At 44.6% G+C, this 16,346-nt stretch overlaps 1 protein-coding gene across 1 annotated transcript in view; it reads left to right on the plus strand.

Annotated features, from left to right (window-relative positions):
• Positions 1-2,693: 2,693 nt before the first annotated feature.
• Positions 2,694-16,346, plus strand: part of MGMT (O-6-methylguanine-DNA methyltransferase) — a 129,743-nt gene continuing 116,090 nt past the window's right edge. The window contains exons 1-2 of the mRNA XM_056495221.1: positions 2,694-2,743; positions 10,524-10,567. Of these exons, the coding sequence (XP_056351196.1) occupies positions 10,544-10,567 (24 nt within the window). The 5' untranslated portion in view covers positions 2,694-2,743; positions 10,524-10,543. The remainder of the gene's footprint in view (positions 2,744-10,523; positions 10,568-16,346) is intronic.

Raw genomic sequence — 16,346 nt, forward strand, 5'->3', positions numbered from 1 at the left:
TACAAAAATTCATTCACAAGCTTTAGTATTAGTGGATGTGTCATCACTGAGTGCTGGAATTCTTCCAGGGAGAAAATTAGACACATCTAACAAGGCATTATTATTAAAGGAGTGGAAATCCAAAAGTTCAGTGGTTGAAATGACACTTGAAGTGACAAAGACCCAAATTTGGCTGGCAGAAGGGTCAGAGATTTGAATAAGATTTTCATAATTCTGAGGGCAGAGTGAACACTGGTCAGAAGAACCTTTTTCACCTCATTTATCAACAGGAATATGTGACACTTAATCAAGTTCCAATGCAGCAAAGTTTGAAACAGCTCAGAGAAACTTTCCTTTATAGTGCAAACACACAACTTGTGGACCCACTGCCAAAGCCCAAGATGGTAGGATTTAAAAAGTCTGGATATTTTACATTCCCTATTCAAGCCTGTTATAATGCAAACTAAAATCATATTAAAGATAATCAATTTTCATGCTCCAGGCAATAAGGAGATCACCTTGGGAGGAGGCAGAGAAGATTAATATGTATTTTGGGGAGTTTTCCACTTATAATAAAGTTTCAGGAACTGGCTACTTTTCTGACAAGGATATCAGGACAGAGAGAATATTCCAGCCAGTTTAGAATAACTATTTCTAGGCCATCCCATCTAGTACAGAGCTTGATTTTTTTATTTAGAGAGAGGATCAACCTCCCATAAGCCACTGCCTTTCTATGGACATGCAGTGGCAGCACCTTTTAATTGACCATTAATCCAAGCTTCATTAAAACTAGGGAAAAAAAGCTTCATTTTCTCATCAGTAAATGTCAGTTGCTCCAGTACAACCATTTTCAATTGTATTGAGGAACCTTCTGCATTTTGGACCATATTTTATATTTATTATATATCTTTTAGAATCAGATTTAGCACACAAGCACTACCTCAACGCTGTTAGTTCTGTTTTTATTTACAAATTTTCCCTGTGAAAAAAAAGGATTTCCTGAATTCTGCAATGACTTTTTAAATATTGTTCTGATCCTTCCCACATGGATTCCTCCATCTTGTGATAGTTTCTGAATCATATAGAGAAACTCATAAAATTTTTGCTGATGTAACTCAGATTGAGACTCTGATTCTCCAGCTTGAAAATTAGTGGTATCTTGCTGCAAACGTTACTGGCATTTTGTTTCCTGTTCTTTAGAGTTTTATTACCTCAAATAAACCTCACTGCAAGTTCACTTTCCGCTGGCATTTCACTCCTTTTTATCTCCTCCACGTCTCCTTTTAGGAACTGTACTTACTGAATGCTCCTCTTTCTACACTCATCAAATTCTCTGTGTCCAGCTAACCCATAAATCCCAGAATGGTTTGTGTGGGATGGGATCCCAAATCCCATCCATGGCAGGGACACTTCCACTGTCCCAATGTCCAACCCCAATGTCCAGCCTGGCCTTGGGCACTGCCAGGGATCCAGGGGCAGCCACAGCAAACCTGGGCACCCTGTGCCAGGTTCTCAGCACCGTCACAAGGAATAATTTCTTCCCTAATTTCCCATCTAAATCTGCCCACTCTCAGCTTAAAGCCATTCCGTGTGTCCTGTCCCTCCATCCCATTCTCTGATGGAGAATCTTCAGGCACTGCAAGGGGCTCTCAGCTCTCCCTGCAGCTCTCCGTGTCCAGCTGAGCATCCCCAGCCGTGTCACCGCGCATCCCTCGCTATTTTTGGGGTGATTTTTACACAGCTCCGCGTGTTCCCCACGCGTGCGGCCCACGGGGCCGGGCCCTTCCCGGGGCCTCCTGGAGCTTCCCCGGGCTCTGCCTGGAGCTTCCCCGGGCTCTGTCTGGAACATGCCCGGGCTCTGCCTGGAACTTCTCCGGGCTCTGCCTGGAACTTCCCCGGGCTCTCTCTGGAGCTTCCCCGGGCTCTCTCTGGAGCTCCTGGAACATCCCCGGGCTCTATCTGGAGCTCCTGGAGCTTCCCCGGGCTCTGCCTGGAGCTCCTGGAACATCCCCGGGCTCTGCCTGGAGCTCCTGGAACATCCCCGGGCTCTGCCTGGAGCTCCTGGAACATCCCCGGGCTCTGTCTGGAGCTCCTGGAGCTTCCCCGGGCTCTGTCTGGAACTTCCCCGGGCTCTGTCTGGAATACCCCCCGGTTCTGCCCGGAGCTCCCCGGCTCTGCCCGGCACTGCCCCCGGCTCTGCCCGGTTCTCCCCCAGCTCTGCCCGGTTCTCCCCCGGTTCTGCCTGGCACTTCTCCGGGCTCTATCTGGAGCTCCCCCGGGCTCTGCCTGGCACTTCCCCCAGCTCGGCCCGGTTCTCCCCCGGCTCTGCCCGGAGTTCCCCCGGGCTCTGCCCGGAGCCCCCCGGCTCTGCCTGGCACTTCCCTGGGCTCTGCCTGGCACTTCCCCCTGCTCGGCCCGGTTCTCCCTCGGCTCTGCCTGGCACTTGCCCCTATTCTGCCCGGTTCTCCCCGGCTCTGCTCGGTTCTCCCCAGCTCTGCCCGGTTCTCCCCGGCTCTGCCTGGCACTTCCCCCAGCTCTGCCCGGTTCTCCCCGGCTCTGCCCGGTTCTCCCCCAGCTCTGCCCGGTTCTCCCCAGCTCTGCTCGGTTCTCCCCTGCTCGGCCCGGTTCTCCCCCTATTCTGCCCGGTTCTCCCCGGCTCTGCCTCTTCCCCTCCCCGCCCGGCAGCGGCTTCCGGGCGGCCCCGGCCCCGCCCCGGCAGCGCGGCCTGCGCGGAGCGGCCGCGGCCATCCCCGGCTGAGGGCAGGTGCGCGGGGCCCGCGGCTGCCGGGGACACCGGGGACAGTGGGGACACCCGGGGACACCGGGGACACCCAGGGACACCGGGGACACCCGGGGACACCGGGGACACCCGGGGACACCGGGGACACCCAGGGACACCGGGGACAGGCAGAGGCCGCCGGGACCCACAGGGAGAGGCAGGGAGGGCGGGCAGGCGGTGGGGTGAGCGCTGCCGGTCGGGGCAGCGGGGGATGCTCAGCAGCCCGCACAGCCGGGTTTGGGGCTGCGGGGACAAAAACATCCTGGTTTGCCTGGGAATAGTGCTGGGAGGGGATGGATGGCAGGTTTCTGTGAATTTGTACCAAAGTAATTGTTGCGGGAAGGGCTGGTTCTCTCCCCGGGGCATTCCCGCAGCGCAGGGTGGGTGAGCGGCAGTGATGCTGGATGGCTCCGAGCAGATGAACTGCACCAAAACCATCGCCAGAAGCTTTTCCACAGTGGTTTTAGTGTTCCCCTCGCTGGGAATATTCCAGAAGTGTGTGAGCCATGTGCTCGGGGATGGCGCTGCTGGCACCGCTCTGGTCCTTCCCACCTGAGCCACTCTAATACACAGCAAGTTAATATTAAGGGAAAAATCCCCTTTCAGCACTGATATAAAAGCCAAGCTCTGCAGGTGTTTTAAAATGATTGCAATAATGTAACTGCATGCAGCTTTTAAGGCACGATAAATGTAAAGAACTGTTTAATTTACTTGCCCCTCCCAAATAAACCGTATTTTTGGTGATGTGTATCTTATTTTTGTGGAGTGGAGCTCTTATTGAATAGTCAGATGCAGTCTCTGCAATGTTCCACTTGGAAAAGTCTCTGGTTTATATCCCAGGGCATTACACAGATGCTGTGACAGTAATTTCTCAGCTGCCTTTTGTTTCCAGGCTTGTGCCTACCCTGCACAAAGGTCATCATCTGGAGGGGTGTGTTGGAACCACAGAGTTCCCTTGTAAACCTGCTGAAGGCTTTGGCTTCCCAGCACTGCCTGTTTCCCTGGTGCACTGGGCACTAAAGTTGGGGATGTGGGCTTATTCCTTCTGGGGCAAAACCCATCCCTTCAGGGCAGGAATGTCTAAAGACATAATTTTCTTGTGAATATTGTCCGTCTGTGACATACTCTTCATAGTAAAAGTTTTCTCTGCTTCATTTTCAAACAGAAACGTTCCAGATGCAGACAGTTCTACCAAAAACTTCAAGTTTCAGCAGGAAAAAAGATGTGGCTGTGTGAGCTGAGGTGTGAGCTGAGGTGGCTTTAGCAATTCTGTCTGCATTCTGGCCCATGACAAGTTCATTACACCAATTACTCCAGCAAGTGAACAGAAGCTCTACAGGAAACTGTTGTAGTTAGAGAGCAGCTTGTGTTAGCGTGGCTGCTTTACCTTGATAACTCTGTAATTAACTTGTCACCTCTGTTTAATGCTTCACCTGTGGAGAGGAGGAGTTCATGGCATCACTGAGGGGATCAGGGCCTGCAGGAGAAGCTGCTGCCCTTTGGGAGGGTTCCTGGGGATGCCCTGAATGGCTGAATTGAGCACTGGTGCAGGAAAAGCAGAAAGTTTGTTTTGGGGAGTGGGGGTAAGGTGGAAAGGCTGCACCTGAGCAGCTCTGGGTAAACTGGCTGGTGACAGGGGAAACACTAGAAGAAGCAGTAATGCTAAAAATGCAAAGGAGAGCATGTCAAAGATGTGGATGGCTGTTTTGTTGGGTTTTTTTCCCTATACAATAAGGGTTTTGGAGGACTGGTGTTTGTGAATTAACCCTCAGGGTGCTGGCTGGTCTGGCAGTGTGTGATTTCCTTGTCCTCCACCTCTGTGGCATCCTCACCTGTGGATGCAGGTGTGGTTTCAGTTCTTCAGGTGTTGGTGCTGGAAGAGCTTCATGGGAACAAACTGGAGGTCCAGGTCTGTTGGGGCATCAAAATTAAACAGCAGCCTCCAGACCAGTCAGCTGTTCTGCCTGGGACAAGGTGACCTTAATTACACTTAACTTCTGAAAGAAAAAACCTTTCTGCCTGTGAGTTGTTATTTCAGAGAATGGTTTGGGTTGGAAGTGGCTTTAAACCCCACCCAGTGCCACCCCTGCCATGGCAGGGACACCTCCCACTGTCCCAGTGCTCCAACCCCAATGTCCAGCCTGGTCTTGGCACTGCCAAGGATCCAGGGGCAGCCACAGCAAACCTGGAATTCCATCCCAGCTCCTCCCCACCCTCCCAGGGAACAATTCCTTCCCAGTCTGAAGATAGGGCAGGGATTTTTTGAGCAGCAGCTCCATTCCCCATCAAATTCTAAACATGTGAAACATCTAAATCCATCCTGCAGTCATGAATACTGCAGAGATTTCCTGCCCCAGGATGCTCCCTGCTTGTGGAGCTGGCACTGCCCATTCCCAGAAGCTGTCAGGGGCTGGCTGCACATCCCAGACGTGGCAGAACTCTGAGGAGGCAGCACTTGTTAACTCTATTTGTTTTTATTATGGACATCGATCTGCCAGCTGCAATAATGCATTTATGGACATTTTTCTGCAAGCACAGCGCTGGTGGCAGTTTTTACTGACAACTTGAGTCATCTGGACAGGAGTTGAAAATACGTTTATTTTATTGACGGATTGTGCAATTCTCTCGTTTACCCAGTGTTCATAAGGTGTCTGGACTGGTGGGGAGGATGTAACTGATGGGGAAATGGAGGATAAAGTTTTAATTTTGGGAGGTTTGGAATCTTCTGGGAAGTGACAGGTTCCAGCATATGTTTGGGGTGGGTTTGGGATCTTTAACTTCATTAATGCTGTAATTAAAAAGTGAAAGGCTCAGTGTCCTTACAGCAGAATTCCAGACCTGAATTCCCTCCCTCTGCTGATAGTTACTGACTGGTAATTGTACTAATTTATCTGAAGGTACAATGGGTAGAATCCTCCTAATGGAAGAAAAAAGCCCTGTTGAATTTAGTATTTCTGCCATATCCCCACAGGTGTGCTTGGGCCAGCATGAAGTTTAACACAGCTGGAGGAACAACCAAACTGTAAAACCAAACCTGTGCTGAAGTGTTTTTCATAAATGTAAAAAGCAGTTTCAAAACTGAGCTGCTTAAGGTCCAGGCAACTGCTTAAAATCTATTGAATTCCAATAAAGCTTGTGTGGGTTTGGATTTTAATGAAGTTGTGTAATTGTAAAAGTTATTTGGAATATGTGGCTTTTTGATGCTTTTTGCTGATCCTTTTCTGAGTTGTTTCCTTATTTATTATTTTATATCTGCAGAGCTAAATTGCCATGTCCTGGTGGCTGTCAGAAGTATCATTTTATACTGGGCCAAATTAAATGATAAAGATAATTTCAGGTATCTTTTCAAGTCACTTGTAAAACTTGGACATGCAGCTGAAATTCTCCCTGATGCAGCAGAGATCCTGAAGGTTATTAAAAACACCTGAACAAGTCACTTTTAATTGCAAAGGAGAAGAGGGGAGTTCATTAAAACAAAGGTTCTGACTTCTTCTCTGCTTTTTGAGTGAAATAGGAGTTAAATATTAAAATAGCAGCATTGACCAATGACCTGGAGTCTTGAGCAGCTTGAGCAGCTTGTCAATGGGGAATAAATAATAATTTGAGTTTTGATCTGATGGATGCATTTTAGCTTTTCATTTTTAAACAAATGCCACCTTTTAGTGCAGATTAATGCAGTCAGTAATTTAATATATATATATATATATATATATATATGTATTAGCAGAGCCCACTGGAGTCAGAGCTGTTTTGTTGTGTGCATCCTGCCATCTCTGTGCTCCCTGTGCAGATTTAGGTCCCTCCAGGTAACCCTGCATTAGCAGATAGCAAGAATTAGTGCTGTCTTTTCAATGCTGCTGCTGCATAATCATCCTCAGCAATACTGAAATTATCTGAGTGCTTTAGATCCATCAGCACAAGGCAAACAATGCTCTTATCTTGCCTTGTTTGTACATTCAAGTGTGCAGAAGGTCTGTTAATTAGTTACACTTTTTAATAAACACCTAAAGTATACTTAAGGCCCTGTTAAAAGATTAATTTTTCTGTTTCACATCATAAAAGCAGCAGATGAGTGTTCAGCATGTGGCAGTACAAGCCTGCCTTGGCAGCCTGGGCTGCAGGTGGGACAGGACACTCCTGCTGCCACCATGTCCTGGAGAAACAATTCCCACAACTTTCATATCCCTGCACTGTGCTCTGCTGGGTGTAAGGATGAGCAGGGAAAAGGGAAATCCCTTGCACAGTCTCCTATTGAAATACCTCTGGTTCTTGGCTCATTGATGAAATACAAAGATTTATAGTTGATGGAGTTTGTTCAAGCTGGTCACAGTTGTTGGTTTGGGGTTTTTTTTTTTTGTTTTGGTTTGATTTTTTTTTTCTGAAATAGAAAAGAATAATTGGTTTTGAGTCCAGCTTAATGGGCCTGGATCGTCATTCCCTTTTAACTTGGGGATTTAGGCAGTGGGATGGAAGTAAAATGTGGGTCTGTAGCCAGGGCTGTGCTTTAGGAAGGTGAAATTGAGGTGCAACAAGGCAAAGTGCTTCAGCTGAAACAAACTTTTACAATAAATCATAGAATCCTGGAATGGTTTGGGCTGGAAGAGACCTTAAAGAACATCTGTTCCCACACCTTCCACTAAATCAGGCTGTGGCAAGCCCTGTCCAGCCTGGCCTTGGGCACTGCCAGGGATCCAGGGGCAGCCACAGCAAATCTGGGCACCTGTGCCAGCCCTGCCCACCCTCCCAGGGAAGTAAAAAATGCGTGTTTTATTATTCTTTTAAACCATACCAATAATAGTATTTTCACTGATTGCACAAGTTTAATGTACTTTATTTTATATTATTGTTAATGCACCTGGCTCTGGATTTAAATGCTTTTCAGTTGCCTTTTTGTGCCATTGGATTTGATTCCACAGCGAGACTTTCTAAGAATATGATTAACCCTCTGGGTCACCTTATAATGTAATTATTAATGATTGATTCTGTTTATCCTTGGGATCAATATGAGAAGCAAAAATGCTTTGGCATGTATTTGGGGTTGATTTCTTATGTTCAGTAAACATGATCTGGTGACAAGACTGGTATTGGTTTATTACTCGGAACGTGTTTGATGAATCTGAAGTGTGTAATTAGTTTTATATAATGATGGTGATATGTGGGGTTTTTTACATGACTTATGTTAATATGGCCAATAGTGTTAACATCTCCTGCCACTAATAGTTAGGGTGGGGATGTATAGTAATTGATCTTCCTGGGAGTGCTGTAATGTAAAAACAATTCCGGCTGTTTGAAGTATATTTTACAAGTGTGCATTGGGCCTTTGGGATGTTATACTGAAAAACCCAATTGTACAGTTACCATGGGAACCCAATTAGAATAGATTGCTGGATTTTTTTTTTTTTTCCCAGGCTTTCATCTTGACCAAAAATCTAATGTACTTTAAATGTTTTCATATGGAATTTTGTTCCTATAGTCACTTGGTGTAATGGCTGGATTTTAATTTTAGTGCTGAACCAGAGTGTTCTGTTGAGGGTCCTGAGGACTTATCCTTCAAGGAGAATCTTCCTTTAGTGTTTAAAAGTTGATGAACTGAGAAAAAGTACTTCTTATTAATCCAAGTTCTTACTGCCATCACATGTGCTCATCAGGCTGCAGTCCTGGGGGAAAAAGGCAGGGAAGTATCTCAAAACCCAAGGACTTCTGTTCTAGATCAGCAGCACAACATGGCTGAAGAATTTCCTGCCCTTCAAGGATCTATTGTTGATGTCAACTCTGAGTTCTCTTCCCCTTTTGGCCTGTTAACATATCCAGAGGTTTGGGATGCTCCCAGGGTGGCACTGTGATGAGTTTGCTTCCTGCAGCCTTCAGCACCTCAGGGGTTTGTGCATCTTCCAGCAGTCTTGGGAGCATCCTGCTGCCTCAGCACAGCTCCTGGCTGGGGGCAGAGCTTGTGGGGAGCTTGGGAACATCTTGCTGGAATGGCCAAGGGAGGCTGGGGCAGGGGAGATGGAGATGGGTATCGCTGGTCCTTGTTGGCAGCTCTGAGCTAGGGAGGGTTGCTGACAAATTACTCTGTTTGTTTTTCCACACTGCTCATTAATCCCTTCAGTTTATCCCACTCTGCAAATGCAGAGGGAATTTTCCATTTTGGTGAAGCCATTGCTGGTGTGAAGGTTTCAGTTTTTTGAGGTTTGGTTCTGATGTCTGTGGGTTCACACCATGGAAGTGGTGTCACTGATTTGATCAATTTGTGTTCTTGGCTTCTTGTCTTCAAAGCCATCCTCAGGAGAAGCCTTCAGCTCCTTGTGAAATACTGACCTTCTCCAGGACAGCCTTTGCAAGGCTGAGGTGCCCTTTGGAGGGATGGTTTGGACTTTCCAAACCCAGGGTTTGTGTGGTTTCCCCTGTCTGGCTGTCAGAATTCTTCTAACCACCTTAATTTGGACATGACTGGTTTGACCCAAGTTCAAGGAAAGCCTTGCTGGAGTTCAACCAGAGTTTGAAATAAGCTTCTGAATAAATCTGGTTGTTGAGGCAAAAATTTCAGCTTTTCCCTTCAGGAAGATCTAAAAATCCTGAGCGTTGCTGGGTGCTTTAAAACACTCAGCTCTGAGCTGATGATGGAAATAAATTGCTATTTTATTTTTAGCTCTATCACAGATATTTTAAGTAGTTCTATTAGATTGTTCATCTGCCTGACCTGCATTTAAAAATGCAGTGAGTTCTCTTTGCAATGCCTGCCTTGTTACTATAATTAAAATACTAATTATTCATCTTAATTTTAAGCACTTAAGGAAGATGCAATGTTAAGATTAAATGTTGGTGTTTGCATTTAAGTGGCTGGGAAGTGGCCATGTGTTGTGTCAGTGCCTTGGACTTCAAGGAGAGGTCTTGGAAAGCCTGGGATGTTCATGTAATTTCATTTTTCAGAGATTTACCATTCCTAAAGTGGATACAGTTATCCCTGCCCATGGAGGGGTGAATTCCCTGATTTAGGTGGAGCAGTTCCCATCGAGGCTGGCTGGGAGTCAGGATTGTGAAGCTGAGCTTTGGCACATAATATCCTTAATTTTAAAAAATACAGTGTTTATACCACATCTTTCAAAGACAGAGTGATCTTGGCTGAGTGGCACTAAAGAAAAACATAGAGGGGGGACCTAAATGCCAAAGAAATAGGAAATATCCTTTATTTCCAAGGGGAGAGCAAAAAGGAAGCAGTTGTGTTCTTTAATTATATAAATAATGTTAAAGGCTAGAATTATAATAATTGAAGTTAAAATGTTTTAGGTACTCAGAGGCATGAAGTCTGTGCTTTTAAACCCAGCATATATGACAATCACTTGCTTTAAAATCTCTTTCATGCCTTAAAATGTGGCATTTCCTAAATCACAGAAGGCTCTTCATTTTACTCAGTCACTTAGAAGTACATGACAGCCTGCAAAAATTTATTCAATTAATACTTTTATCTTTGGAGGCATTCTTATTCCAGATATTAGAGTTGTGCAGTGCTTGTTGTGGAAGAACTCTTCAATGTGCCATCTGTTGATTTTTTTGTTTGACTCATGACGAGTGGGTGACTTAACATTAAAATTCCATGTTGTTTGTAAAAAACCAAACCCCCTTTGGAAATTCTGTGTACTGAAACTCTGAGCTCGTTTAAAAACTGATACAGAGGTGGTTATAGGAGAAAACTGGATATTCAGCTCTCCCTGTGGAATTCAGATTTAACAATCTAACTGGGAATTTTATTTTTTTTTCATTCCAGGTGAAGCTTTTTCTTCCAGGATGGCATCAAGGCTCGTTCCAAAAGTAAGTTTCCAGTGAATTTCCTTTGCATGGAGGTGTCCACTGGAAGTCCAGCATTACAAAAGACTTCACGTAACATAGTTTGTTTTTTCCCCAGTGCCCAGCAGTCAGGATTAGGAATCCAGTTGACAAGATTGATGCTGCATTGTAAATCTCTGTAGCTCTGTCATGGTTGGTAACAGGCATCAGTGGACCTTTCCCCAGCACGGATCCATCTGCCACAGAGCATAAATAACAGGACTGAGCTGCTCTCTCGGTTTTGTTGCTCTTTCCATCCCCTAGTAATGAACACCTCCCTGAAAAACAGGCTTAATTTTGAGGCTTGGTGCTTCAGTGGTGGAAGTGCAGGTCAGTGACATGGCAGCAGAATCAGGAAACGTGGATGTTTATCCAAATATTCAGACAATTTGCTCTGCTGAAAGAAGGGCATCAACACATTGTTAGCCTATAGCTGTCTCCCTGAAATAGTTGAAATGAACTTTGAAGACACAAATAACCTTTTTTTGTGTGTGTGGAATGCCTATTTTTATAACATCAGTGATGCTCCTCTAGGAAAACATTTCTGGTGCAATCACACCTGCATTTCTAACTATTCCTGTTGGCAACTTCTATCACTGCTCTAAATGTCTGAATAGTGGCATCTCTTGTGGTTTTAATCTGCTTTACATAATGTCATGTGGCTTAGGAAATGAGTATTTTGCTGGTTTGTGTTATTTGCCTCTTTTCTACAAAAGCAAATCAGTTTTGTTTTTTAAAACAGAATGGTTGAGGAAGAAATCCAGGTAAATAAATTCTTGCTTCACTTACTTCTTTTGAACCATCATCCCTTTAGTTACATTTATACATCTTCCAGTTGCAAACACCTTTAAGCACAGAAATACTGGGGAGGGAGAATCCTTGATTCCCTCTCATTGCAGGCTAGGTGTGATACAGCTGGCAAGTGACACAAAACTAATAATTTATTATCTAACCTTTTCATTTCCCCCACTCTCACACAGAGCTGAAAGGTGCAGCTTGAGCTGTTAGGGGAGTTTTCCTCTTTTGATATGTGGGAAGACAGAAGGTTTGAGGGAAAACACTCCAAGTCCACTGTGGGGACTGTGCAGACACTTCCCTGTGCTCTGGGTGCATATTAAATATTTCTGTGCTGATGTCATTGGTGATTTTGGGGCTGTTGTCAGTGTGTGATCAGTTTGCACAGCCCCCCATTGGGGTGACACCCAGCATGTGCCTGGCTGTGGATTTGCAGGAATCAATTATCACCCATGCAATGTGCTGAACAGTTTTTAAGGAGGTTGCTGAAAAATGCTTTGGGGAAGCAGGCAGAGTGGGAATTTTCCATAATCACTGTCTGTGCCTCCCACACATCCCTGATGTTGTGACCAGAGATGAGGTTTGGGTTTGGGTTTGGCTGGGCTCTGGGTCACCAAACCTCAGCATATCTCCACATTTAGGAATTTAGAAATTTGGGGGGTTTGGTGTTCTTATGGCAATGTGGCAGTTTATGTATTTCATTAGAAAACTCTAAATGTCATTCTGCTCCTTGCTGGATTTCTTGCAGTTAAATTTGAAGGTAGTAAATGGATCCTTGTACAAACCCTGATGCTTTGCTCTGTTAATAGTGAAACCCTTATCCTGGCTCGAGCAGGGATGGATAACTGTAGGAAAATCCAGATGTGTGTGTCAGCAATATACTCCTTTTTATATTTTTATACCAACACCTCTTCTGTGTGTATTTATTTCCCCGTATTTTGTGGTTTTAGTGAATTCCTAACACATTTTGCAGCTCTGCTCACTTCAAGAATTTCAGTGAAATTCTTTCCTCACACACACCTCAGATTCCTGACTCCCCTTCAGCTTAAGGAGCACTATTAATGGTTTTGTTCATATTGCTTAGATTTATTTTGTTATTATTCTCCAGCTCCTACTCTTCAGGTAGAGCTATTTTGGTATTATAAAGAATGATGGATTATATAGGAAAGTTTCTTTTGAAGCACTCCTGATATTGTGCAATGCACTTGGGGGTCAGCTACACTTGACTGATGCATGATTTATCCCATGTCCCTGCCACTTCCTGAGATAAAGCTGCTATTTTATCAAAAATGCCAGCAAGTGTGATTTAGAATTTATACCCCTCCTTTTTCAAATAATTGTTCTGATTACTTTCTGGCACGGCAATAAAATGATAAAGGTAATTGCACACAAATGTGAGATAGCACCAAAATACAATAAAATTAACCTGAATTAGCTTGACTTGTCGATGAGAAGTATTTATGAAATGTATTTTTGCAATAAGGGAGACTGATATTATAGCTGGAAGGTGAGTTATTGCCTTAATGTAATACTGTTTGAAATTTAAAAAAGAGACTGTTACAGTTGAGGGTGATTGTGCCTTTGAAATTAAGTTGAAGTGATTCTTATAATTGGCAGCAATAATGCATTGGGAAGGTAATATCTTTTATTGTGTTATGCCTAGTTGCATTATCTTTTATTTAGCTGGTCCTGACTCCAGCTCTGCAGAGAAGACAAGCAGGAGCAGATTAGGAATTTTGTGGATTTAGGTGATAAAAACTTGAAATGTTACCCAATATTAAAGTCATTCTTCTGCTGGGTTTCTTTTTCATTTTTAGCCATTTCCAGTTCCCCTGAACCTGATACAAGGCTCATTTGATTAAAATTTCATCTGTTTTCCTGGTGTTGGAGCAGTTGCCATGTATTTCCATCCAGGCTGAGCCTGCAGGAGCTGAGCACTCCAGGCTCACTGTGTGTGCAGTTGTGTCAGATTTGGGCAGGGAATTTTGTATTTCTCTGTGCAACCTCTTAGGGTAAAGTGTGAACACACTCACAGCAAGCACCTGGATGGTTTTTAGGGAGCAGATCCTCAAATCCCAGAATCACAGAGGTTGGAAAAGCCCTCCCAGCTCAAGCTGTGCCCCATCCCCACCTTGTGACACAGAGCTCTGGGTGCCAGCTGAGGAATTCCAGGGATGGGCCCTCCAGCCCTCCCTGAGTTGAAAGGGAGTTGTTGAAACTCAACCCAGTAACAACAAAAGAGTTTTTAATTTTTAAGAGATTAGATTAAGATTGTTAATTTTTTATTCTTTAGTATATTTGTTTCTTTAGTTGCTTGGAAGCAAACTCCTTAATTATTTTAAATATATATATTAAAAGTATGAAAAATCAGTGGTTTATTCCCTGACAATGTTAAAATAGTGACCAACTCAACAAAATATAACATTGCTTTGTAGTGCTTCTAACTGAATCTTCTGCATAGGATTTCCAGCTTCAAAAATGAGGAGCTGAATCCCTTTGGTAGGTCCTTGGGGGGACACACACTGTGCTTCCCCTCCCCTTGGAAGTTCCAGCAGGACATGTGGCTCTGGGGCTGGTTCCTGCTGGGATTTGCAGGTACCCACAAACTGGCTGCACACACTTGTTGCCATAATCTGATTGTTCCAGTAATATCTGGCACTGCCCTGCCCACTTTCCCTCCTCTTGGTGCTCCATTTCTTGCCCAGTGTAACTCTAGTTAATTAGAATATCTCTTGGCAGCCCCCAGTTTGATGAGATGCCATTAATGACTTTGTGTCCTTACCATGATCAGCAATTTTTAAAACTAATTAACACCACACTTCTGTGCTGTGTGTAAGTAGAAACTGAGAATTGTTTGGGTTGAAAAATACCTCAGAGATCATCAAGTGTTAATCTTGTATTTGAGCTATTGGTATCACATGATATCAATATCCTAATTGAGATATATTTGGTTTGTTTTGGTGCCTATGGTTTAAGTGCCACGTGGCTGCTGTGCTTGCATCCCATTTAAATTTCCTGTATAAGCAATAGCTGGGGAAAGGTGCAGGATGTGTTTACTTGTTTTTGGAGGAAATAATACATCAGAATTCCTGTTTAAACAGCCCACTGGGGTCTGCTGTTCAAGTACCAGCTCCAATCCAAGCTTGGCATGAGCAGCAGATGGAGCTGAAAACTGCACTTGTTGAGCCTGGAACGCAGGAGCAGTAACCCACCTGCCCCTTCAGAGGAATCTAAATGGCTTTATTGCAATGCAAGTGCCCTTCCAGTAAAATGAAGCAGCCAGGGCCAGCCTTGGGTGCTGGGAATTTGTCATTGCTCCCCTCTGCCAAAGCAGCCACTGAAGGCACAGCCAAAGAGCCAGAGGCGACCAGAGCTTGGAAAGGCACTTCCCTAGCTTGGCATTTGGGGCTGCTGGTTGCCATCCAAAGAGGATTAGCAGGATAATGCAGTGGGACAACAGGAACTTGCTTTTGTTGTCTCTGATTGTTTAATAAAGAATTCCGTGTTTGCTCTCGTCGAAGACTTTTGAAATGCCGTGGAAAGCAAATGTTGCTCCGAGTGAACACGGATCCCTCCGGTTTTTGGGGGCTTGTGTGGGGTGGGCCTTTGGATCAGGGAAGAGGGGGACTGATTTTGAGTGTTTATGCCAGTGTATATTTGTATATGTTCAGAATATGCAGCTTGATTCTGTACCTTCACATTTTTATGGGATTAGTTCTTCGGAAGGTAAAGAAATTGCATCACCCCAAACTAACCCTGGATTTGCTTCCAGTCTGTCTGACATTTCCTCTCCAAACTCCCCACACCAGGCAATGAGGAGGTTTTGTTTTCATACCCTCTGAAGTTACAGGTTTGGCTTAAGCAGGGTTAGATTTACTCAGAGAAGCAGAGAGGCACCAGGAGAGCACTGCAGGTTTCAGTTTGAGAGGCTCAGCTGGGGAGGTGCTGATTGTTCTGTAGCCAGGACAGAACTCCATGGACTGCATCTCCAGTGCTTCTTTCTGGAAAGCTGAAAGTTGGATTTGGATGCTGTGGGAAGGAGAAATCCACCCAGCAGAGACAGTGATTGTGGAGGGGGAGGAGGTGTCTTGTGTCCAGGTCAGGGGTTGTTTAGTTCACAGAAACCTGCTGCAGGATTTAAAGCACTTGTATTTTAGAACATAAAAGGTACTTTTAAAAGTTGTTTTACTTTTTAGCCAGTTGTATTGACAGAATTACATCAGATCAGATACTGAGAGGATTGTTTTGTTTCAAGACTTTATTCTTAAGTTTAATGACTGCAGCACCTTCTTTTCCTCAAGAATAAACTTTTACCTTAATTTAAAGTCTGTGAGGCACTTGGCTCTCCTTGGGCTGACAGTTCTCCATGTTTTTGGAGGATGCTGTGAGTGAAGTGTGAGTGTGGTGATACTGGAATTGTGCATTACCTGGTTCAGAAATGATTTTTCCATTAAGTAATGAGGGCTGTTGGTCAGAGTTCCCTGTGGGTTGCAGAGGGCAGCAGCCATCCCTTGGTTTTTTGGACAAGGAGCTTCCTGACTTTCAGGACAAATTTCTCACATCTTCAGGTGTCCAGGTAAAGCTGTCAAACCTTCAGGCGTGTGTTTGGATCTGGGCATCCTTATCACAGAATCCCAGAATGGTTTGGGTTGGGAAGGATGTTAAAACTTAAAATTCCACCCCTGCCATGGCAGGGACACCTCCCACTGTCCCAATGTCCAACCCCCATGTCCAGCCTGGCCTTGGGCACTGCCAGGGATCCAGGGGCAGCCACAGCTTCATATTTCATTGGAGTTCACACAATTCTATTTAGTTGGAAATCTTTGGACTCTTCTTTTTCAAGAGGAGAAAGCAGCTCTTAGAAAAGTTTGCATTTTAGCTTGGAAAAAATCAGACATTTCAGAATTAAATGTTCCTCATTGTCTCTAACTTTTATTCCAGTATATCAAAGCAATACTAATATTCCAGT

The sequence above is a fragment of the Oenanthe melanoleuca genome, chromosome 6, assembly GCF_029582105.1.
Source record: "Oenanthe melanoleuca isolate GR-GAL-2019-014 chromosome 6, OMel1.0, whole genome shotgun sequence".
Classification (NCBI taxonomy): domain Eukaryota; kingdom Metazoa; phylum Chordata; class Aves; order Passeriformes; family Muscicapidae; genus Oenanthe; species Oenanthe melanoleuca.